We start from the raw sequence: 25,375 nt of genomic DNA, 5'->3' as shown, positions 1-25,375 counted from the left end.
CGCCCTATGGTAAGGTAAGTATTTAAATATCTAAAAATATTTAGATTTTCAATAAATTTTTAACTTACCTTACCATAGGTCTTATGCATATGGATTCGACAGTAGGGGCGGTGTCGGGCTCCAGAGGACCGCCCCTACAGAAAACCCACATGCCAAGGGAAGAAACTACTGAATCGCCAGACTGTCGCAGGAGGCGCCTGGAGCAGGAGACAGATAGTAACTAAAGGCAACCCTAAGGAAAACAAATACACCCAGAGTGTAAGTTAACCTGAAGACCAGAAGGTAAGAAGAAGTAGTTACCTAATGGGCGGTAGGATGGGTGAGTTGCTGAGCAAACCACCAGTGGACCAAACGATGGAAGAACTTCCACGTCCTCGACGGCCAAATCCCGCGAGGTAATGACTAGCGAAGACAGTAGAGGACTTCCAAAACAACCCTCCATGATGGCTGGAGCGGTGCAGTTTCTGTGGAGAGCCATGGTGGATGCCAGAGCCCCTAATCTAATGCGGATTAGTGGCTGTAGGATGAGGCAGATCTTACGCGATCGTGGCGGTCAGGATGGTAGTATCGGGAGCCAGAGCTGCAGCGTATTCTTATTAACTTCACCTTTGGCCACAGAAGACAGCGGGATGAACAGTCTCTTCTACGAGACTGCCTCCTGGAAGATGACTTGGCAATATAAATCTTAAGTGCTCCTCACGGGACAAAGCAGCTGTTCCTCAGCGTCCTGAGGTCCTAGAATGGAAGACAAAGGAGGGATGGAGAAGATCCTATCCGGTTGTCCCGCAGCTGGTTCTTGGCCACGAAATCCCAAAGCAGTCCGAGATAACAAGACCATGCCGTGACTGCTCAAAACGCCCACCCTGGTGACATCCAATGCGTGGATCTCACTAACCCTAGCTGCTGTGGCTAGGGCCAAGAGAAAGCTGTCTCCCTGGAGAGGTTCTCAAAGAAGCCGTGGTCCAAGGGCTCATAAGGGGACCTCTCAGATGACGAAGAACGACGTTTAGGTCCCAAGCCGGAGGACGGAGCTTTGCCTTCTGGTCCTCCAGTTTAAACGCTTTGAGGACGGCGGCGATGAGTTCTGGCACCTTGAAAAATCTTTTTGTCGCGACTTGACCGCCAGAACGGGAGTTAAGAGCCGAGCAAATAAGTTCCTATAGTGTTGCCCTTGAGACGCCGGACTTCCCAAGAAAGAGAAGGAACTCTGCTATAAACTGAGGAGAAGCCTTCAACGGGTCCTTGGACTTCTGTGCACAAAACTTCAAAAGAAACCCACTTATCATCATAGAGTGATCTTGTGGAGACTTCGATGAGCACGAGCAATAACCTTTACGCGACACCGTGGAGAAGCCCTTGGCCTTCAGCTTTTTGCAGATGATCCAACCGCACAGATGAAACCGAGTCGGATCGGGATGTCACTGTCGACTGTGGGGATGCCTGAGCAGGTGAGGCCAGTCTGGTAACTGTTATGACTTCTTCTCGGCGAGACGGGCGCAGATCTGGGGAACCAGGTTCTGGCTGGCCACCAAGGCGCTTACCAAAAGCAGACGAATCGCCTCTGTCCGCTTGACCTTTGCTATTACCGCTGGCAACAGAACTGGTGGTGGAAAGGCATACACGCCCAGACCCTCCCACGACAAGCAAGGACATGGCGCCGACCGCCCATGCCGCTGGATCTGGAATCGAGACACCGCATAACGGCAGCTGTGTGTTGAAGCGAAGAATGCAAACAGGTCGATCAGAGGGCGGCGCGACTGTGACAAAGAAGTTTGAACAGCTTCTGGATGTAGCATCCACTCTGTTGGAGACGGCTTTTGCCCGGCCTTGAGAGCGCCTTCTGCCAAAACGTTCTTGCACCCTGGGATGTAGGGCTCTGGCGCTGATGCCATTGTCGCCCAGGAGACTGGCCAGCTGGAACGCCTGCTCCAACAACTGTTTGGACCTGGTCGTTCCCCTGATTGTGAATCAACCACACCACCGTGGAATTGTCCGGGACGCTATCAGGAGCCTGGTGGCTCAGCAACAGAGGCACCCAGTGTCCGAACCGCTAAAATGACTGCTTGCAGCTCCAGAAGTTGTTGATGTGCCATCCTACAGCTTCTCGGTGCCTGACCACAGCCCTGAGGTAGTCTGGTCATGAGGTGAGCACCCCAACCTTGAAGAGACGCGATCTACTTAACAGTTCGTGATCGTGAACAAACTCTGTCAAGGGAGACTCCTGCGCGCAGACGCTCGACTGGACAGTCCACCAACGGAGGTAAGCTGGAGATGCAGGGGCAAAGGAACCTCAACTGAAGGTCGTCTCGCCTGGATGTAAGGCAACAGGAAGCGCTGTAACGGCCCGAAGCATCAGCTTACCTCTGAGCCGCCAAGTCCTGGGCTGAGGTGAGGAGACCTAAGAGGGACTGCCACTCCCCTGAGCACGAGCGCTGGGATAGACCCGGTTGGCTTAAACTGACAATCTTTCTCCAGCTTATCTAGCTGAATCCTGAACTAAGGTCGCAATGTGTCAGGAAGAAGCCTCCGATAAACGCTGGTTCCTGGGACGGCTCCAGGTGGGATTTGTCTATGTTGATAATCCATCCCAGTTGCTGCAAGAGATGAATGGCAAAGTGCATCTGTTTGCTAAGCAACTGAGGGTCGAGGTGGTTCATGAGACAGTCGCCTATATAAGGGTCGAAGTCGATGCCCCTGGAGATGGAGGAACCAGGTGATCGGCGAGGTAATCCGAGTAAAAAGCCACGGGCCGTGGAAATTCCAAATGGAAGCACTTTCCACTGGTAGTGGGACCCGCTGAAAAAAGAACCTCAGGTACTTTCTGTGACGGTGGTAAATGGGCACATGCAGGTAGGCATCCTGAAGGTTGAGGCTGGCCAACCAGACCCTGGCGCAAGCTTGGCTCAGAGCTGTTCCAGGGACACCATGCGGAAGTGAGGCGGTTCCGAAGATAAAGGTGGTTGAAAACTGCCATGTTGTGAATCATGCGCGAAGTTTCCCTGAGAGTCCTTCTTGGGAACCAGGAAGATTGGTGAGTAGAACCCGGGGACTGTCGGGGTCTAGCACTGTCTCTATAGCTTGTTTGCGTAACAGAGTGTGGATGCTGTCTGCTAGCAGAAACTGTTGGTCTGGAGCATACACCGCGTGACTGGGGCGTTGAAGTCAGAGGCGGTGACACGCGGCGATTGGCAGCTTGTAACCGGGTCCTGAGAATGTTGGTGATAAACGGGGTCTTCCAGGATTGTCCAATTGGGCCAGAAGATCCCCAGTCTCCTCGCCTACTGGAGTAGGGCCGAACCGCACTTTGACTGGGGAGGGAGGTCCCAGTCGGTTGGAGTCGCAACTTCAGCGACCCGAGCGCAAGGGCGCCTCCCCTACCCCCTGCCGAGATGAATGGGGTCCCAGGGACGATCCTGCTGATGGCGCTGAAAAACAGGTTCGGATCTGCCACGCCACGCCCTCTGCCAGAGGCGTCGCGGACGGAGTCTCTTCTCGGACGTAACGGCTTCCCTCTACCCTTGGCAGATGATCTGCCACGAAAGGTCGAACTCAATGCTTCGAACGTAGACAAAGAAACCTCCATATTGGTAAGCTCTGCGTGTTCCTTATACACCTCCGAATGCCGTCATTAAAGAGGAAACCGAGACGCAAAGGGGCTCTTAACAGTTTCCTTTAAACTCTTCCTGCCAAGAACAGGGCTCCAGGAAACCCATCCCCGAACAACCCGTTGTCATGGCCAGAGCGCCGGAGGTGCGCCAGCAAATCATGCAACACCTTGCCCTGCCATTGAAACAGGGTGGTAAGATGTTCTAACCTTGGACGGTTGTCTTCCGTCAAATCCCAAGCAGCAGCCGAAGTTGCGAGGCCACGCTGATACCGGCTTCAACATCCGCTTTGAGTTCTGCATCAATGGCCTAACATCTTGGAGTCCTGCACTCGGTAAGATGTCTGTGGGGAAGCCGATAACGAAAAGCTTTGAGGGACTCATCATGAGCGGCTACTCCATCGGGCAAAAATCCAAACTATGAATCTTGTAGTCCCCTTTGCGTGACTTAGGAGCCTTAATAGTGGTATTGAGAGACAAAGTAGCAAAATCAGCGTCCAAAGAAGCCACAGCATCGCCGGCCCACCATCGGGTGAGGCGGAGGAGTAACTCCGAGAAGACCGAATAGCCTTCGGTCGGCCCGAACCTGAAGAGGGAGAAGGACAATCCGGCAGTCTGTCGGCAATCCAGTCGAACACAGCAGAGAGAGGGAGGTAGGTGCCCCCATCATCATCATCATCCTCTTACAACATCTCCTCTCATTATAATCGGAGAAAAATAGCGCTTCTCCTCAGTGTCCTCCCAGGACCACGGTAGAACAGTAAATCGTTGACCGAAGCAGCAGGCTTCGGTGGAATCGATGACAACTGAGAAGCAGCACTCAAAGTAACTGTCGGGAACGTGGACGCCAGCGCGAAACGGCGAACAGGAGGTGACCTTGAACGGGACTCGGCGGTATCGCTTACCACGCATCGGTGATCCGTGGAGCTCTCCTATCCTTGGAACGTCTGGGAGAGCGGTGACCTTGAGTCAGACCGGACGACGGCTAAGAGAAGTATCCGAACTAAGACGAGGACTCCTAGACCGATGATGCTGCCGAGGAGACCTGGAACGAGATCGTCGAGAACGATGGGAACGCCGGGCGCCCTGACGCCGAACGCTCTTCCATTAACTGACGCTTGTAGGTCCTCCTCTCTAGACACTGTAGCCTTCCTGGGGATACGGTAGTCTGCCAAAGGCCGGAGTTGGCGCTGGCGCTGGCGTCCGGTACAGGCCGGCGCCAGCATGAAGCGTCGGCGTCCGGCGTCGCGCCAAGCGCCGGTCCGCATGGGCGCCGGGCGTGAGGCATCGACGTTGGTTGGAAGCAACAAGTCAGCAACGGAGAATCAAGCGCCACAGGCGCCGGTATAGCGCAGGGACAAAGCTTAGCAACGGGCGCTGGAACGGTGCTAGCTTTGGGCTCCGCAGCTGCCGGGCAAAAGGAGCGTCCGGGCAACTTCTGAACCTCCGATGCGACAAAGCGTCCGGTGGGATAGGTCAACAAAGGCGCCAGACGGCGCTTTGGCTTCAGGCGCCAGCAAACGAGGCGCAGGGGTGGACGGGCTGGTCTATCACAGGAGAAGAGCGTCCGACCGGCGACGCATTTGCGGGGAGAAGACCGGGGAGTCCACAGAAGAAACAGGGGAAGACATTTTCCTTTCCGCTGTGACAAAGCGCTTCTTCTTAGCGCTGAGGTAGGCCTTGAAATCTGGCGACGGACAGCGGAGTACAAAAAGTGACAGCGCTTCGTCAATGGAACAGGCAACAGACGCACAGTCTGGGCACCAAGGGTGGGTCCTTGGCAGACTTCTGCACCTTGCAGATGCAACAAAACTGCCGGGTCATGCACACAAAAAGCTGTAACAATAATAAATGTGGAAACGTGTAAAACATAGAAACATAACCCCTGCAGATCGAAAAATGGAAGCACCCCTACAACAAGAATGGGCACGCCTGAAGTAAGTGGACAGTCGTGTAAACAACCAAGATGGCTGCCCCACACTGAGCCTGAAAAAGCGTGAAAACACACACAAATTAGGCAAGAAAATAAGAAGGTACACATAAACAAGCATGAAACAAAAGGTGGAAGAACCCTAGAGGTATCAAAACACCCAAACATGCCGCGTGGAAAAACTTCGAACGTGGGGACACACCCCAACCCGAGAGTGTGAAGAAAAGAAAACATGGAGGCAGCCAGGTAAGTGAAGTTACTTGTAAATTATGTTCTTCACCCACAGAGAAGAGACATAAGATAGAAAACATACATACCAAAAACTTTAATATCTGAAAACTATTAGTAAGTGTCTGAAAACTTAGCGAAACAAAAACGTCTGACAAGCAAGACGCTTGAAGTAAAAGTGATTTTGGATGGACCGCGCTTGCGCGGGAGGTGAGATCACGTCACTTCCGTTGCCTGTACACTCGTCGATACACGAGGTGGCCGTTCTACAGAATGGCGAATCAACGACTGTCTGATCTCTTTAAGCGGAGCTTGAGGTAATATGCATAAGACCTATGGTAAGGTAAGTTAAAAATATAATTAAATAATGAGCCAAATCCCATTGCCGAATTAGCGAAAACAGCAATGTGTGTTGTGGCCGCCATGGAAATTGGTCACATGACAGATGGTTTGATACAAAACAGATTACCATGAAACAACTCGGAAAGAAATAATACAGCAGTATTTTATTTATTCATTAAGATTTTATTTACCAGTACATCATGAAGCGAATAGTCACTTAACACTCAATCATCTCATTCACAACAACCCGGCTTGTCTGAAATCACAAAGAGCTTCATATACAGTATAAGTTAATTTGTCAGATCGTCAGAATTCGGAACATAAGACTGATGTGTTTTTCATCTCTTCCGTGAGTAAACGGATTACTGTGTACTAGTATATCGCACAGATAGGGATTTCCTGTGAGTAAGTAATAAACGCCGCCTGACAGGTTAAGCCACTCTGTTTGAGTAGTATAGGGAATGGGGGTTTTGGACCAAGTCCAACAAAGGCCTCTGCAAAGCCTTATTTCCCAAATAAGGCTTTTGTTCAGGCCCTTAGATCTCGCCCCATTACCCCTACTATAAAAAAGTTTGAGACGCTAGCGGGGTACCAACTCCACATGTATACCTCACAGCCGCGCCACTCAACTACCGGGGACATGGCTGAAGTATGTCGGTTTAACGGGTCTATCCTGAGATTGCATCACCCAAACATGGGCTGCGTCTAACGTGCCGCTATAGCACTATTGTGCCGCTATGCCGCGTTGACCTCGATGAAACAGTTTAATGTAAATCGCCTATAATCTCTTTGCTGTTTGTAATAAAAGCTTGCTGGGCTTTTTTCACCCCTTGTTCTATGTACTTTTTTTTCTCATCCTCGCTGATAGCAGACTTACGAGACTTGGATCGAATCTCTTGTTTCATTTTATTATATTTTGTGAGTTCAGAGAGAATTGAACGAAACTCCTCCTCCGAGATCTTACTGTCAGTGAGTGCCGTGTTCAGCTTTGCTTCGGCCAGAACCCTGATCTCGTCGTGTTTCAACGCCTTACGATGCAGTCTACGTGATGTAAACTTAAGCACCAACCCTAACACCCCTGCCACCCCAGCTGTTATTTCGATACCTAGCACTATAGGTGCGGCCACGATGGTGGCTAATAACCCAACACCTGCCGCCCCCAGCCCCATGCTGGTTGTCATAAGGGCAGTATCAGCTCCGTCCACGATATTGAAAGCTCTATGGTACTTCTTACATAGTGCTTTACGCGTGTCGCGGTCTTGTTCTAGTTGGCGTTTCACATCACATAACTGTCTCAAACGGTACCCGTCTACAGTTTCCAGGGTCTTCGCTACTTCCTCTACGACTGGGTATAGACCCATCCTATAATATATATTACAAAAGATATTTTAATTGGGTTTCATTTAACCTTCGATTAATGTACTTAAAGCCGATAATACTGACATTAATTTTGCACATAAAAGCGGGGTCTTAGCTCTACTTCCATTAAGGAGGCGAACCCCATCAAGGCTTGCTAAAGGTTCGTTTTCCTCGATACCTTAGTAATATATCAATAGCGTTGTTATTACACCTGGCTTCCCAACCTATCATCATATCGTCTATAATGTGAATATAATTATTAGTCAAACTTATATCTCCGAGAAAGACGATCTATGATGAATGTGAAGTCCCCAAGACAGTTCTAAGATTCTCTTGGTAACTGAGTAATTTGATCTCTGTCTTCACCTTCCACTGGAAGTTAACATGTTGCCTCTTGCCGCGCTGTCTGGTATTGGTAAGATATGTACACTAGATTCGGAATGAACGATCCTATTATTATGCCGTTGTTCTTAATCTCGAGATAGCATCATTTTGTTTCAAGGAGATGTAAGGTGAGGTGAGGGTTAAGTTGACTAACCATTCAGGCTCTTTAAAATCTGATAACGGCACCCGCCTATACATGTTGTTTTTGAAGTGCAGGATGTATAAGGTGTCTTCCTCACCAGACAGGTCGAATCCCTCCGTGTCCCCTAGATCGTTAAGCGTAGTGTTGGGACGATGACTGGTCATTGCTATAATACTACTACGATATAGTTTCCAACTGGTTTTCTAATAATAGTTCAGGGGTGAACTTCACTCCCATGAAGTGTATGTTGTCAGGTAGGAAGATCTTGGTTAGTGATATCGTGTTTCCCCGCGATCCGCGGTGACACCCTATGTAGACTGGTTTTGGAGTCGACACCCACCCTCGCGCGTAAACTGTGCAAACGCGTGATACTGGTGTCGCTTAAGCCACCCGAGTTTGATCCCCTTCACGATCTCCGACATCACCCGATGGTTCCCCTAGGTAGACTTTGATGATCAGAGTGGCGTTCTCCGTAGACTTCCAGGATGGTGACCAGCCGGATTCAGACACCAACTGCAATATCGCGTTTTGCATTCCCAGTTTACTCGATAGCATGTGGGCTGCCATACTGGCGACTGGGCTGATGATTACGCTACGCCTCTGAGCCGGGACGTAAGCCACGAGCAGTGTTCCGTTGTTCACGACTTTGTTTAGGTAGTTGTCTTTGTTCTCCGTGAACACGTAGGGGGAGCCGAGCCTAATATCGAGAAACCAGTCGTCTTTATCTGGTAACAACACCCACTTGTCATCTTCGGTGAAGACAAGCGTATATGGCTTGTTTCGGGCGACGGTAGTGCTCTCAACATCGTCTAAGTCGAACAGTTTGCCCCCGAACGATGGGTATATTATCCATTTATCATCCCCGGTGGTGACTAGGGTGTACTGAGTGTCTACTATATCACCTAGGGCTCCACCGGAGGGGACTTCAACGCGTTTGTAAATGTTGTTTTTCAGTTGCAAGGCGTACAATTTACCATCTACTCCGGGAGCGTCGAAACCGCGTGTGTCCCCGAGGTCGGAGATCCCCACATTGATGCATTTTTTCAACCCGGGCCCTTGTGCGCTGGTCATTTTATGTGCAGCGTTATGCTGAGGTATCCTATATTCACGGGATTATGATTTATATCTAACACCGATATTATCAGCTCAGGGATGTTGCCCTGAGTCAACCTCTTATACTGCCGCGGTGAAAGCGACTTCGGTTCTACCGTCGTTGTATTTCTCCGTTTTCACCGGCACTGCTCTCAGTATATAGTGGAAGGGTGACCCCTTGAATGTTGTACATTGTGCTCACCTGGCGAGATGAATGTACAGCTCGATGCGGTACTAGGTCGGGTAACCGTTGCCTGTGGCGGTAGTTGTTGGTTTTATCTCGTCAGGCGACATGCCGAGTGTCCTTGCCAATAGCCGGCCGAGGCCTCAAGGAGTTTCTTCCGTTGTTGATTAACACCACTGTACCGTTTGAGTCGTTCATCTTGAGTTCGCTCTCCAGGGGCTTGAAGACCTGCAAATTAAACGAAGTGAGCACACGCTGTAGTAGCCGATCAGTTATCTGGCTGCGAGCTCCACTAACGAACAGCTTATTGTTGCTGGTGTTGATGTTAGTCCATTGGGGTAGGTAGGTGATATCGCAGAGTGCGACTTCGAGTTGACCCGACGTGTTATCGATCACATGCGTCAGCTGAACGGCCTCACCGCTCGTTATTCCTGGAAGTGTTATGTACATGTTAGAGTATATATGCTCATTATATAATAGTTTTAAAATGTACTCCCAAGGAGTGTCTTACTCCCCTGGAGTGTTTTACCCTAAACTGGACGTAGATTTCTCACCCATGAAGATCGTAGTCGCTGATGGGGTGCATTTCGACTCACAGCTTTTAGAGGTGTTCAGCCTGTATAAGCTTTCGGTGATTAACGTCAAGGCAGTCCACGCTTGGTTCAACAACCCGATGCAGAATCAACTCAACTGCGCCGTGTGGTGCGCTACAACGGGGTGTGGTGTGACATTGACTGACACTCGGCGTGGACCGCTGAGTCAGTCTGTATTCCGCGTTCCGCGTGTACTACCAGGTCAGGCGATATCCTTAAAGAGATCAGCCCGGCTCCCACAGGACAAAGGCGTGGAGCGCAGATAAACAACCAATGCGATAGAGCGGGCCTAAGAGCGTATTTACAGCGAATTCGAACTAAACCCGAAGGCGGTTGCGCGTTTTCGGGGCGGAACCATGGATTGGGTATTCCATATGATGGGGCGACCATTGAAAGAAGTCAGTGATGATTTACTGAAGCGAGATGTACTACGCCAGGACTTTGCTTTGTCGAGTAATGAAGGGAGGGATGACCGTATGAACTTTAAAGGTGGTGTTGCTTTCACCGTCCAGAAAGTGGAGCAGTCAACCGCAGACGGTTGGAAAAGTTCATGCTGGACCGTCGAAGGGTTTACTCGTGCCAGCACCCGAAGCAGCTTGAACGACTTCGATTGAGCGATGCGTGTGGGCTGTTGGGTGCGCGCAGACATAAGCGTTCCAACATCCTCGGTAAAGGGACTGCTACGGCGCTCAGAAACAGTTCGTTGTTAGCGTTGAGGATGCTATCAATTCTCCAGTTGATCTCCGAGTGCCATCAAAGCGCTACCAGGGCGTGTTGGAATCACGCCAGGTCGAAAGTCGACTACGTCTTCGACGTGGGGCTGTACATGGCTCCGAGTGATATGCAACTGAGAGTAAAAACAAAATAGTCATAGCAACGGCGGACCAAAAGTTGGGAGTCAATTTTGATGTCAACATCCCCCACGTCCCACCACCCACGACCGGTGAAGCGGGTATAGTGGCTGCACCCCAGGCCTAGGGTTCAACCAACACCCCCTGGGGGATCACCCCCACAGCCTGCACAGCAGCACATCGACCGGTAAAACAGCCCTGGTGGTTGGTGGGGTAGCTTTGGGGCTTATTTGGTTAAAAATTCCTTAGCAGCTACGCAATACACCAAACCCGCCACGGCGACAATGGCTGCTCACAGGTTTTGACTGAGCCACGTAGCAGTTTTAGCCAGAGCGCTCAGCAGCCACGAGGCGATGCTACCCAGGATGCGGGCAGGGCTTCAGCGGCCTTACCAGCGAGTTTAGCCAGGGCCTCCCGATTTCTTTTATCCAGGCTTTGACACCCCGCCACCAGTAAGGTTAAGCCCACTTGGTGTGCCACTGCCGCCAGCAGGTGCCCCTGTCAATGACCGCGACCAGGGTTGATATGATGAAGCCCAATGCAGTCAGAATGCTGGCGATGGTGATCCCTTGCTCCCGAACAGGATCCGAATCCTGTCAGCTAGCGTGGTGTCTTGGTAGAGGACTTCGATCAGCGGTTTCCAGCGCCGCGGCTGACCTGGGATCGAAGCTGGTCTCGGAAGGAAGGAGGTTTCCAAGCCGGGCCTTCCTTTCCTCTTCAAATTACGTATTAAGTTCCTCGATGGTGGCTTTCAGAGACTTCGTCCTCCGTTTCACGAGTTTGACCTTTTCATGGGCGATGTGGTGCGTCTATAGCGTCCAGTTTGGCTGTGTTGTTCACGAGATGTCTGCAAATGGTTTGCATGGCCTTGTCCAGCCCCGCGGTTCGAAGGTAAATTTGAACCCGGTAAGGGTTTGTTATGGTAGGTGGCCAACAGCTTTTCAATGTTATCTGTCATGTCTTGATTGGATGTGGTGCCCCTGGCGTCTTGCAGATCTTGAGCGGCCTCCTGGGGAAGGGCTTTTGGGCGTGCGCCACCATAATCTATGAAACCTAGTTCATCGCGGATAAAGTCACCCCATGGCGACTGCAGAGAGTGTTGATAAGGCAAAGCGGTTCTCTCAGCTTTATTCATGACATCCATCTCCGAGGCGACCCCCAAGTAGCAGCATGCCATTGCTATCAACAAAAACTTGGAATAGTCTACATACCCCCACGGCTCGGCGTAATTTTATCCCCTTTTAAGCCATCCCTAAAACCCGTTGGCGGCCTGCTTCCGCGAGTTTGTTGCCTTGCGAAAATGAGGCTTCATCCCCCTCGAATGCCTGGGCACTATCATCCCACATATCATCCATAGGTATGTATTCAGCCATTATTTAGTATTAAAACTTATATATTTCACTTATATAACAATGTATGGTAGAAAACTAGATCCTTTCAGAAGATCAAGAGAGCCTCTAGGCGTCAGAGCCGTGCGCCAGTCGGTGACCATCACCAACAATCCCAGCAAGATAGACCAAAACCAAACGCTGCTGGTTAGATTCCCAAACCTTGGCGAGAATGACCTCATTGTACCAGGCACGGTTCGACTGGCGTTCAACCTCACGTTGACCTCCACCAACGACAAACCACGAGCTAGTGCGGAGCGTAGGTCGAGCCATCATCAAGAAAACCACCATCAAGATCAGCGGTAGCGAGGTGCTGAGCATCGGCGACAGCGGCGTGTTTCATTGCTCACGGGGACCTCTGGAAGCGAGCGAGGCGTGTACCAAGGTATCAACAAATCGACTTCGGTTGCGCATAGGGTATGGCTTCCGCGCCAAGACCAGTTAGACAAGATCCTGGACAGCGGCAAAAGGCCATGCCCAAAGCGTCACGGGAACAGGTTCTGCGTGCCGCTTTCGACTTGAGTTGCTCCGCGGAACAGCGCCCGTTTAACCAGGCGGCACTTGGGGATAGGCTTGAATCACGAGCTAGCGTTTAGCGACTACAGCAAAGTAGTGCATCGCCCGAATGGTGATGAGGCCAGTTCGCCATAGACAACATCTCTTCGACATGGACTAGCTGGCCAGGCAGGTTGAAGCCAGTACTTTTCGGGGAAGGTGGCCATCCTGTACGATCGCATACTGAGGCATAGATCAGTCGCGTGCGAGATAAAAGCGACACTGTCCTGGAATATCATCCCGTGCGGGCGTATTACAAAGCATCGTTCCCGTGGAGGGACACGAGCGTTCGGAGGGACAGTTTTCAACCCGAGATTGAAAAGGTGGAAGTGACCATCGGTGTGCCCAACCAGCTGTTCAGTCATGGTATGAGGGCATACCAGCAGTGGGATGAGATAAATCAGCTACCGGCCATCAAACAACACCCATACATAACCAAAGACCTGGACCTATCCTCCGTGAAGATTGGTGAGTACCTGACCACCAAGTACGGCGCTGTGGTTGGACATGCGATCCATGGATGACGATAAACTGCGCGGTAGCGGTCGCCCGCCGACAACGGCAGCGAGGGATAACAATCCAGATTACTAAGAAGGCTCAACCAGCTGGCAAGTTGAAATTATATCTATGCATTGATTATGGGCCAGCGCAACTTAATATAGGCAATGGGAGATTCGTGCAAACCATCTACTGATGGCAGCAAAACCATCTAGTAGGCCACTGCCTACTGATTTGCCCTTGCGCGACCCACACTGCGCCATAGTAGTATGGCAGACTGGTTGTGGGAAGACCGTTTTGGCGTGTTGGATATGTTGGAGGTTACTACAAGGATGTGTTCGACAACATCGTTATCATGTGCCCTACTCTGAGCATGAATAAAGCATTACGGAAAGACCTTGGGTGATGGCGGACCGGAAGTACACAGAGTCGACCGGGAACATGTCTGCAGGACTGGTTGAAAGCTCTTCAGGGAAATTTAAAGGGAAGTCGGCTGTTCTTACTGGATGACTGCAGCGCTGTCAGCGAGATAACAAAAAGAGATATGCTATCGTACCTGGCCTTCTCTGGCGGCACGCGTAAATCACAGCGTCTGGGTGCTAGCAGCCAAGAAGTTCAACTTCGGTGTTGAAAGACCTCAGGAGCAGGCGATGGGTGGCCTTATTCCACTGCAAGGACAGGGATTACGTTAGAGGTGTTTGAGAGAAAACGATGTGATGAGTAAATTAGAGCGGGAGCGGGTGAAGAAACAGCTTCGGCTGAAACTAAACATGCTAAGCTTGTGCTCCAAAGACCGACCAACCAGTGGCCTATAGGGTGTTTTAGCTTAGCAATGCTAGCAAAGCTTAGCAAATGCTTAGCAATGCTTAGCAAAGCTTAGCAATGCTTGGCGTTTAGCACTTATCAGTTATAGTTATAGCTATGGTATTTGAAGTGTTAAATTAGGTGTGCAACAACCTTCATTTCTCTGTGTTTTAGTCTATACGTTATATTATAATAGTTAAAACTAAAACTTGCTTGTTACATTATAAGATGGAGTGTGATGAACTGCTTTCGAACAACTGTTGGTGCCACAATCACCACAGGTGGTGGCGACAAAGCGAGAGAGACTGGTGGCGTTGGCTGTTGGTGGCAAAGCCAAACATTACTTTGGGGAATACACTCCGATAAAATTCACAAAATGTCAGCCGAAGAAATCGATAAGCTGCACGGCTAGATCTGATCTAGACTTCGGGACAGAAATGACAAAGACTATAGGATCGGCTATGACCCAGATATACACTGGTAGTCGTCATACTTCCTTCCTATCCCCGGGCTACCGACTTTACCTGGGAGGACCTTGAGAAAGACCCTTTTATCGAACCGCCTTGAGCTCTATCAGCTGCGAGCTGTACCACAAATATGGTATGTTGTTAGCCCGGTGACAGCGTATTATCCGCGGCAAAGCATTGTCAATTTGAGAGGAAAAATAATAATAATAGTATAGATGGATGCTGCACAGGAGGAGACACCACACCTGGGGGAAACCCCCAGGGGGGAGACCCCACCCCAACTGGAGGTGAACCCTCCCGAGGTGAACCCACCCACAGTCACCAGGCAGAAGAACCCTAAGAGAGTAGCTGCCGGTAAAAAAAGGTGGTGTAACCAACATAAAATTATCACGGTGACTCACCCGACTCGACTCTTGTTGGTTGTAGGCGTAACTGCTGCCGTGGCTATCTCATGGTTATATACACGACACAGGGAGGGAAACCCTCCCCCGGAGAAACCACCACAATTAGAGGTCAACCCACATATCATGTTATAATTTAATATATTTATATCATATACATAATGTCTGAGGGAAGCGTTTGTCAGCGGCGCGCCCACGCCACCGTGGTTGCCAGTCTAGGCGTTAGGATACCTTCGGTTGACCAAAATGGTTCTTAAACAACCAACTATCAAGCTAGATTTCAACCTGCAGGATATGGGTATGCTCATAATGAACCTTGGTATGGCGATGGCTACAAAGACATCCTAGTAAAACAAAGGGATACTACCTGAAAATATTATGAAGTAAATATAGGATGGCTACGATTGCCATGATGGTGCGGTTGGAAGCGTTAGTAAATGCCCTAGCATTTTCCAGGGAGTAATTTCCTCTTCTCTAAACTCACGAGAGTCACCGCGGCTGAAATACAGGCAGAAAGGCGACATAACCTGGCTATTGAAAAATTACAGGCGGCACAGGCGAATGCGGCTAAAAGCGTCTCCAGAGGATCGATTACATTAACGAACAACTCAGGCGTGAGAGCCATGCCGTTAAAACATTCCACGATGTCGATGATGCGAGAGAGAGAATACTACCTACTAACAGGTAAACAGCTGGGACCCCTACATAAGCCCACACTGGCTCAGTATTACACACCATCCAAGGGTCAAATGGACCATGAACTGGTCTTTATCGGCTGGGTATAGCAGCGACTCGCGTTGGTTGCAAAACAATTAGACTAAATACTGGTATAAGTATACCAAAAGATGAGGCCTGCTCCGTTACAAATGCGAATACATACTTGTGGGGAAGAAAGAAGCCTGTGGTAGGAGATGCAGGACTAAGGGGTACTGTTGTTTTCACATGGGAAGCCCTAACTACATGTGTTCTGTGTGAGGTATAAGGGTTAAAGGGTACTACTGCCTATGTAAAGCTCCGCGGAGGCGAGCGTAGTCAGACATCACCTCATCTACGAGAATAAAAGGCCTACATAAAAGAGCGTGAAACCTCCTCAAGATAAACCCCCAATTAGGGACTGTGAACACACCTAGGTATAACTATGTTTGAGGAAATTGACCCCAGGGAAAGTATACCCGGCATCGAATCTCTGGTCAAAACATACTCAAAGATGAACTGAACTTATGGGGAAGCTTCAGATTTCAGGTCATATTGGAAGTGGCATGGATTAAGGAGGGTGTTAAGTATACTCGCCCTTCACATGTAATAGGGGGACATCACGACTCAATACTAGATAAATTGTTTTACAAGTATACAGGAATACATGTACAACTTCAAGGAATACTATATCCAACAGTGTAAGTACTGGATTGAAGCGGCCCATCTAGTGATTTTATGAAGCCTCACTATTTTTACCTTTATGGCAGCCCAATTAGAGATTGATATTCTTAGGTGTGTGCAACTATGACTACTGTTCGCGAGCTTAAGCAGACCGCGAGACAGAGAGGTGTAATTGGTTATTCTCGAATGAGGAAGCCAGCCTTGTTGAGATTACTTAACATACAAACCCCTCCTCACGGTAAAACAATTAAAAGCTCAAGCAAAACAGCTTGGGCTCATGGGTTATTCAAACCTGGGGAGAGCAGGGGTTAATCACATTGTTATCACATGCCCCGTGGCGCAACCTCCCACTGTAAAACAATTAAAAGCCGAGGTGCATAATTTGGGTTTAGGGGGATATTCCGGTATGAAAAACCACAGCTTGTAGAACTATTACGGCAGAATAGAGCTATTGACCTACAGTTCATGCGCACTGAGCGAGCTGTAGGTAACTATTTGAGAGGCTGGCGTATGCATGTTGATAGGAACATAGACATCACAGATATCAAGCCTCTGATAGCTAATAAAATAAACCAGGAACTAAACGATCTGGGAAGAATAAAATTTCAAATCACAGTGAAAATGTCACTTTCGATAAACAGGGAAATGGGGTCACTGAGTACGTTCAGCCTTACTTCGAGGTAAACAAGAAATGCGTGACCCATATAGAGACCATAGACACATCAATCGATACTAGTTTTCAGCGAATCACGAGAATACCTAGAGCGCTACACACACTTGGGGTCGGGTGGGCTGTAGATAAAATCGATAATGTCTATCTAGACATAGCTAACTACGTGCCGTTCAGAGGTGGATCATACCTAGACTTGCCCCTACTATAGGAAAAAACATGCCATGGTCAACGTCAGGAAGAGGAGGCGATTGCCTGAGGGTAGCTATCAGGTCAGCCTTGTTTCCAGCTGACACTCATTCAGACAGGCTTTCTAGCTATCCCCAAGGCGATGGGCTCAACTGGGATGGTATAGATGAACCCACCCCATATCCCAGATAACTAAAATAGAAAAACAGAATAATCTAGCTATAAATGTCTTTGGGCACGAAGGTAACACAACAATAGTGCACAGAGTAAGCCCAGTGTTGGGGAAACGCGTTATCAATATATTCATGATCCAGCGAGGTGACAAGTACCACTACACATGGATAAAACACTTTAGTAGGCTGTTGTATGACCAATCGGCACACAGAGAAAAGAGCCACTTCTGCGAGCGGTGCCTACATGGCTTCTACGAGCTGATTTATTAGAATCCCACGGGAGGATTGCCAAGGTGTGGGGCAGGCGGCCATACCAGTCGACATGCCTAAGGAAGGTGACAATATCCTAAAATTCGGCAACCACAAGAACCAAATGTCTGTGCCTTATATCATATACGCCGACTTTGAAGCCTTGGTCAAACCCGTTGAGGTTGCCGGTATCCCCAATGGTCTACCCACAGGTGAGAAAAAAACACAGGAGCATGAGGCCTGTGGGTTTGGATCGTGGTAGATCCGATGTGATGGGAAAGCGAAAGCTCGGTGGTGTATAGGGGCCCGGCGGCGGCTGAAAGGTTTCTAAAGTGTTTGCAGGAGGAAGAAAAATTATTAGGAATGCACTGTATACAGTTGGCTCCCATGCGTATGACCAAAGCCGACCGGCTAGCTCATCGCCTGTAGCACTTATTGTCACGTGTGTGACTCACCATAACGGTGATTCGGTGAGAGATCACTGCCAGTAACCCGGTAAGTATAGAGGGACCGCTCATAAGCGTGTGTAACCTCAAGCTTAGAATCATCCCTAAGACAATAAACATCCCGTGGTCTTTCACAACTTGAGAGATGCGACTCTCACTTAATCATGCAGGCCATCGCTAAAATCGATGGCAACCTGGCGATGCATCCCCAACAACATGGAGAGATACATCTCCTTCAGCTTAAGCGGCCTGAGGTTCATCGACTTCGGTTCAGTTCCTCCTGTAGTCACTTTCGACAGTCTGGTCAAAACCAGCGATATCTTCCCTATCACCGATCGATACACAGGCGCCGAGACTAGACCCCTGCTGATGAGGAAGGGTGTGTACCCTATGAGTACATGGATGGTTGGGCCAAGTTAGCGAGACCAGACTACCCCCATCAGAGAATTTTACAGCAATCTGACAGACTGGGAAATATCCCAAGACGATTACTCACGCTATTAATGTATGGAATAAACTGGGTTGTAAGAATCTGGGTGACTATCCGCGACCTGTACTTGAGGACAGATGTACTGCTGTTAACCCGGCGTGTTTGAGGCGTTTAGGCAGGCGTGTTTCAAGCAGTATAAACTTCGACCCGCATGGTATTACACCAGCCCAGGTCTGTCGGTGGGATGCCTTGCTGAAAAAGACCACAGTTAAGTTGGAATTGCTCACAGATTACGACATGCACCTATTCATTGAGAAAGGCTTGCGAGGTGGGATTTCCATGGCAACCAAGCGATGCAGCGAAAGCAAATAATCAATCATTGAAGGGCTACGACCGAGCAAGCCAACCAATCATATTCTCTACCTCGGCGTAACAACCTGTGCGGCTGGGCTATGAGCCAGTATCTACCCACAGGGGGATTGAATGGAAGTCACATGAGGTCGATGTTATGAGCATCGCACCAGATTCAAACAAAGGTTATATCCTCGAGGTTGATTTGGAGTACCCCAAGGCATTACACACATCACACAACAGCTACCCCTGGCCCCGAGCGGTATGAGGGTTTACCCGAACTGGATGTCTGAGTACCAACATAACTTGTTAGGCGGTGGGTGGCGAGCGTTGAAAAACTTCGTGCCCAACTTAATGAATAAGACCAAGTACATAGTTCACTATCGCCAACCTACAGCTGTACCTAATGCGTTGGGTATGAGGCTGACCAAAATACACAGGGTGCTTTCGTGTTCGACCAGAGCCCCTGGATGGAATACTACATCAGAATGAACACAGACATCCGAGCTTGCCACCAGTGACTTTGAGAAAAACCTCTACAAGCTCATGAACAACTCGGTGTTTGGTAAGACTATGGAGAACCTTAGGAAGCGCGTGACCGTGAAGCTGGTTCGGTCGAATGAGGAAGACAAGCTCAGGAGACTGATAGCCAGTCTGGCATTCAACCGTAGTAAGATATTCACCCGATGACCTAGTTGCCCTACACATGAAGAAAAGCCACATAAAATTCAACCGGCCTGTTTACGTGGGGATGAGCATCCTCGATTTATCAAACACCTGATGTCACGACTTTTACTACAGCGAGCTGAAGAAACAGAATCTGGCGACAGGTGTGAAGTGCTGTACACTGACCGCGGATTCCCTGTTGATGGATTCCCCGAGGGCGTGTTGATGGAGAAGCGCCGATTTGTATGACACCAGCGACTACCCCAAGGACCATGCCATACACAGCACGGTAAATAAAAAGGTCCTAGGTAAGATGAAGGACAAGTGTGCTGGCTTGCGCCCATAGCCAGTACATAGGTTTGAGGCCTAAGATGTACTCCATCCTGAAGGCCGACAATGGTGAGATCCGGAAGGCGAAGGGTGTTAAGAAGTATGTGGTGAAACAACACATCAAACCGCGCCAGATTCAAAGGAAGCCCTGTTCAAGGACCGTTACCTTTAGACATAAAATGAACACACTTAGAAGTGATGGGCATAGGATATACGGACTTACTATAAACAAAGGCGTCCCTGTCGCCGATGGACACTAAGCGTTGGATAGCTATTGATGGGATAAACACGATGCATTAATGCGGGCATGAAAAAAATTGAACCAAGAACATAGGACAACATGTCGGGACAACGCGGAACCAGAGAAAGTTTGAGGCTATTTACTACAGCCAGCGTGGGTACTGGAAAGGATCTGGCTGTACATAAGCTGGCTAAAATGGCGCGAGTACCCGGAGGAGGCCAAAGCGTGGCGAAAAACAAGCACTTTGGCAGATTTATTTGCTGCCACCACGCTTCGTGCCTAGAAGGAAGTTTGGTATTAACATACCTAATGGCGTTCACCAGGCCGACCTCTATTCCTACCCCATGACAAGAGGTACAAGTATGCCTTAACCGTCGTGGATGTGGCCAGTCGCTACAAAGGAAGCCGAACCCTTGACCGCGAAAGATTCAGCCCAGGTAGCCCGCGGATTCGAAATGATATACAAAGCGCCAGTCCGCTGGCGTGGCCAACAGAGCTGCAAGTTGACCCGGGCGGGAGTTCATGGGTGTCGTGTCACTCCTGTTAGACGAACCACGATACAAAGGTCAGGCGTGGCGCGGCAGGAGCCCATCGCGGCCAAGCTATAGTTGAGAGATTCAATAGAACTTTGGCTGGCGCTTATTCGGACATCAGTATGCGAGGGAGATGGCCAACCGGGAAGCGATCGACTGAATGGGTCGTGAGGTTACCCAAGGTGGTGTCGGCAATCAACCATGAAGCCACCCGTCTCACCGGCAAGAAACCGGCAGACGCTATCAAACTAAAATCAATAGTGGCAGAGTCGGCTGCTCCATTACGTGGGAAAGAGAAACAGATACCAGATAGGGCCCTAATGAGGTATCTATACCAGCCGGGGGAACACGAGGCCGATAGCCGCGAGCGAGCCACCGATCCTATATGGTCAGTCAAAACTTACAACATAGATAAAGTGGGCATCAAAGCAGACGAGCCTAATTTGTACTACTTGAGGGATGGGCCAGGTAGAGGGTTTGTTAGACAGGAATTATTAATCGTACCGTACGGCACAATGTTACCCCCCAAGCAAACACTTACCAAGTAATCCCAATATAGTATCCTGTCAACACGACATGTCACATGATCAGTTCGCTACTCAGGATAGACCCGTTAAACCGACATACTTCAGCCATGTCCCCGGTAGTTGAGTGGGGCGGCTGTGAGGTATACATGTGGAGTTCGTATCCCGCTAGCGTCTCAAACTTTTTTATAGTAGGGGGAATGGGGCGAGATCTAAGGGCCTGAAAAAAAGCCTTATTTGGGAAATAAGGCTTTGCAGAGGCTTTTGTTGGACTTGGTCCAAAACCCCCATTCCCGATACTACTGTTTGTTTTCACAGCTATTAGTGGCGGCCAAAGAGACAGCTGGCAGTTCCGGCAATTACTGATTGCGCGAATAATTAACCGCGCGATGTAGTCTAAACTGTCAATTCCGCGCAAATTGCACCACGCGAAAATAAGTACGTTTACAGTATATAGCTGCGGTCTGTAAATAATCGAGTTTGGACCAGACAATCCAGTGATCAACAGCATCAGCATCGATCTACGCAATTGGGATACGATGACATGTGTCACCCGATCCCGTTAGTCACCTCTTACGACAAGCATGGGTTACTGAAGATCAATTCTAACCCGGACCTTCACAGGTTACTTAATATTAGTAGTATATTGATATTGTATTATGGCATTAGAAGTGCAAGGACCTTGCTGTTGAACATAAACTTACAACAGTGGTAGTGCTAACATCCAACGTAGAACATAAACAGATGACAGGCTCTCACACACTAACCATTGCAAATGAACACTACTGCATATCTCAACGAAAGTTTCATAAATATATAGTTGGAAGTACATTTACCTTTTCTCTAGGAAACCATCTGTTGATGGCCTTCACAAGGTCATACAACACCCTCACAAAGATGGCAGCTTCCTCAGTGTAATGGTCATCTAGGCAGCTCAGTATCTGAGAACAGAACATCAACTTTAGTGTCTGCAGACAGGACATATAGCAATACATGTCTATCAACTTTAGTGTCTGCAGACAGGACATATAGCAATACATGTCTATCAACTTTAGTGTCTGCAGACAGGACATATAGCAATACATGTCTATCAACTTTAGTGACTGAGTGAGTGAGTTTGGTTTTACGCCGCTTTTAGCAATATTCCAGCAATATCACCGGGGGGGACACCAGAAATGAGCTTCACACAATGTACCCATGTGGGGATTCAACCCGGTTACATGTCTATGAACTTTAGTAACGTCTGTAACCACTAGGCTACCCCACGGCCCCTATCAACTTTAGTGTCTGCAGACAGGACATATAGCAATATATGTCTATCAACTTTAGTGTCTGCAGACAGGACATATAGCAATACATGTCTATCAACTTTAGTGTCTGCAGACAGGACATATAGCAATACATGTCTATCTACTTTGGTGTCTGCAGACATGACATATAACAATATATGTGTATCAACAAAACATGTCCAGCATTACAAGAGCTATACACACCAACCTCTTGTACAGTGTCATCAACCAGCGGCAGGATGTCGGCCTCACAGTACTGCAGCATTACACGGAGCACTGTTGGACAGCGTAAGTTGGCCTCCAGGTGGCGTAGGCGGAGGGAGATTGCATTCATCAAATAGTCCGCATTGTGGCGAATCATTTCATCTAGGGAGCTGCAGAATACAGAACATCAAGACTGGGTTTATTCATTGACACAGATCCATATATATAAATGTTACCTGTATTCACAAGCCTGACTTAAATGCAAAGAGTAGGTTACAGTTACCTGTATTCACAAGCCTGATAGAGATCCACAAGGACACTGTAGGCAGTGCTGCTGATGAGGGAGTTGTCGTCACCGAGCTTGTCCAGCAGTGGATATAGTGCCAACATAAGGAGGGGGGCGAAAGCGTTGGCCTTGCACGGAGGCGAAGCTGGCCAGCCCCTCCATGTACAGACACACCTGGCAGATGTTGCAATTGAGGCTCATCACTGTGCTGGGGGAGGCAGCTGGCGAGGGCAGAATGCTGAGGGGGGAGGCTGCAGCTGGACTAGATGTATCAGGCAACACGGCTGTCTGAAGGTCGAAGTTGGTGGGGGACAAGTACTCCTCTGCTAACATCCTGAGTAAAAAGAAAATATTCAGATAAGGACAATCTTTATGGAGAATTCAGGTGATGCGACATTTGGATACAGATTCTTGTATCGTTGTCAAGTAAGTATGAGTCAGGTAGAAAACAGGTTATATATATGATAAATAATTAACAAAAACAACAAGAAGTTAATTGGGAAGTACAGTGACAGTGTGATGACAAGGGATTACATGTAGACAACAGTGGGGTGAACAGAGCAGGTAAAGCTGTTTATATAAGTTTATACAAGCAGCTAGGGGTGGTTGATGAGTTCATTGTATGCAGAGGGGGATGAAATAACCTTGATCTCTACTGATCAGGTGTCTGTGCTGTTTGAAGTGGACGGCTTCTTTAATTTTCGTTTGTGTAAATTCCATTTGAGGTTCTTGAGAGCATTTAGAAGTTGGTGTTCAGTAAAAACGCAAATATTATGGATGACAACTTCTTCTTTATTGTATGTCACAATGTTTCTTGGCTATTCCTTGCCTCTTCATCAGGTGAACTGACCTGACGAAGGGGCAAGGAATAGACCAGAAACGTTGTGAAGGACTGACCTGACGAAGGGGCAAGGAATAGCCCAGAAACATTGTGACATACAATAAAGAAGAAGTTGCTGTCCATAATAATGTAATTTTCTGACTAAAATTGATATTTTATTCTTATCCTGACTCATGCTAATTATACTCATGCTAATTATGCTTGTCTCCTTCCTCTTGCGAACGATAGTGGAACACTTAAAATCCCTTGAAGTTCCCTTTTAAAAAAGTGCACGTAAAATCACTCACCAAAGAGTATCGTCCCTTTCCTCCCTTTGGCGTCCAAATGGTCACATGATCGGCCATATTTGTCACTCTCTCCGTATGTAAGCCTGACACCCGGATTTACAGGAAATCCAGAGTGCCATAAGAGGAGGTTGGGAGGTGGAGATCGCGACTCTTCTTCATGTCACAGTATGTCCTATATGAGTACAGGGTCTATCACTCATGCTAGTCTGTCCTAGACGTGTGCATGGACTTTAACCATTTGCTCTCCAGAGCGTTGGTTTTCACAATTCACGTGATAAAAAGGGTGAGATTTTCTCAGCGCCTTTGTGGAACTGTTAGTTGTTGTGCTACAACAAGTGGCCCAAACTGGTTAATGCCTGGTGAATGTCTTCGTTGGCAATGTCTCTGAGGTAGTGGTTGGCAAACACTGTGTTCGATCATAATAGTTGTTATCGAGCAGTTTCCATGCAGAGCAAGTGTTGACGCCAGGGCTCTGACTTCATGTGCATTGGAGGCTCGTGAAGGCTCAAGTCCTGCTGCTTTATAGGCCCTTAGTATAACAGCTCTCATCCAGATCGATATCGTTGTCTGAGAGACTTCCGTGGGCGTCTCAGTGGATAAGGGGATGAATAGGCGCTTGAATTTTTGTCGCCTTATTTTGTCCTTTGTTGACAGGGAATAAGGATAGATCCTGTGTATCCTGTGGCCCAAGGACTGTAGAGAGTGCTGGGATGTGGAACTGTCTGTCAGGCTGGCCGGGCAGTTGGTTCTTGGCAATGAAATCCCATCTCAGTCCTAGATGTACGATGTGATGATTCAAATCGAGTTCGTTCGTTCGAAGCCCAGAGCATGTATTTCTGACATCCGTGCTGCTGTTGCTAGTGCGATCAGAAACAGCGTTTTCTGAGTCAGTAGTTCAAAGGATGTCCGTTTTAGATGCTCGTAGGCATCACTGGTGAGATGTTGTAGAACTATGTTGAGATCCCAGGCAGGAGCCTTGAATTTTTTTTGTTGGTGGTGGTCTTCCAACTTGAACAAGCGTAGTAGTGCCAGTATCTCTGGTACTTTGGTCAGCTTGACACCCATCTTCATGGTGATAACTGTGCTGAGGGCAGCCAAGTATGTTGAGAGTGTTGAACCTTTTAAGTGTCTCGTCTGTCACAGATGACACAGGTATTCCGCCACTTGAGGATGGGTTGCTTTTACTGCTGAAAAGCTTATACTCGTTGCATGCTATTCAAAACTCTGCCACTTGTCATCATACAAGTTGCGAGTTGATCTGCGTAGAGCTAGTGTTACTGCTTTTGCTGCTCTGGCGGAGTACCCTCTAGTCTTCAGGCAAGCTTTGATATGCTCCACGCGTGTAGCTGGAACAATGCCTGATTCCCGTGAGCTTGCTTGGTGTGTGGATGGACGAGCAGGTTCGACCACTCTGGTAGTTTCAGGGCTGGACTTCCGAGTTCTTGTATTAGGACGGGGAAACCATAC

At 48.7% G+C, this 25,375-nt stretch overlaps 1 protein-coding gene across 1 annotated transcript in view; it reads right to left on the bottom strand.

Moving 5' to 3' along the window:
- Positions 1 to 25,375, bottom strand: part of LOC124264235 (TELO2-interacting protein 1 homolog) — a 64,836-nt gene that overhangs the window by 8,631 nt on the left and 30,830 nt on the right. Inside the window, exons 5-7 of the mRNA XM_046698971.1 lie at positions 22,778 to 23,114; positions 22,499 to 22,664; positions 21,838 to 21,942 (exon numbers count right to left, since the gene is read on the bottom strand). Of these exons, the coding sequence (XP_046554927.1) occupies positions 21,838 to 21,942; positions 22,499 to 22,664; positions 22,778 to 22,884 (378 nt within the window). The 5' untranslated portion in view covers positions 22,885 to 23,114. The remainder of the gene's footprint in view (positions 1 to 21,837; positions 21,943 to 22,498; positions 22,665 to 22,777; positions 23,115 to 25,375) is intronic.

Source organism: Haliotis rubra, unplaced genomic scaffold (genome assembly GCF_003918875.1).
Source record: "Haliotis rubra isolate DU_JTF1 unplaced genomic scaffold, ASM391887v1 Scf915, whole genome shotgun sequence".
Taxonomy (NCBI): domain Eukaryota; kingdom Metazoa; phylum Mollusca; class Gastropoda; order Lepetellida; family Haliotidae; genus Haliotis; species Haliotis rubra.
This window is presented reverse-complemented; position numbering and strand designations above follow the sequence as displayed.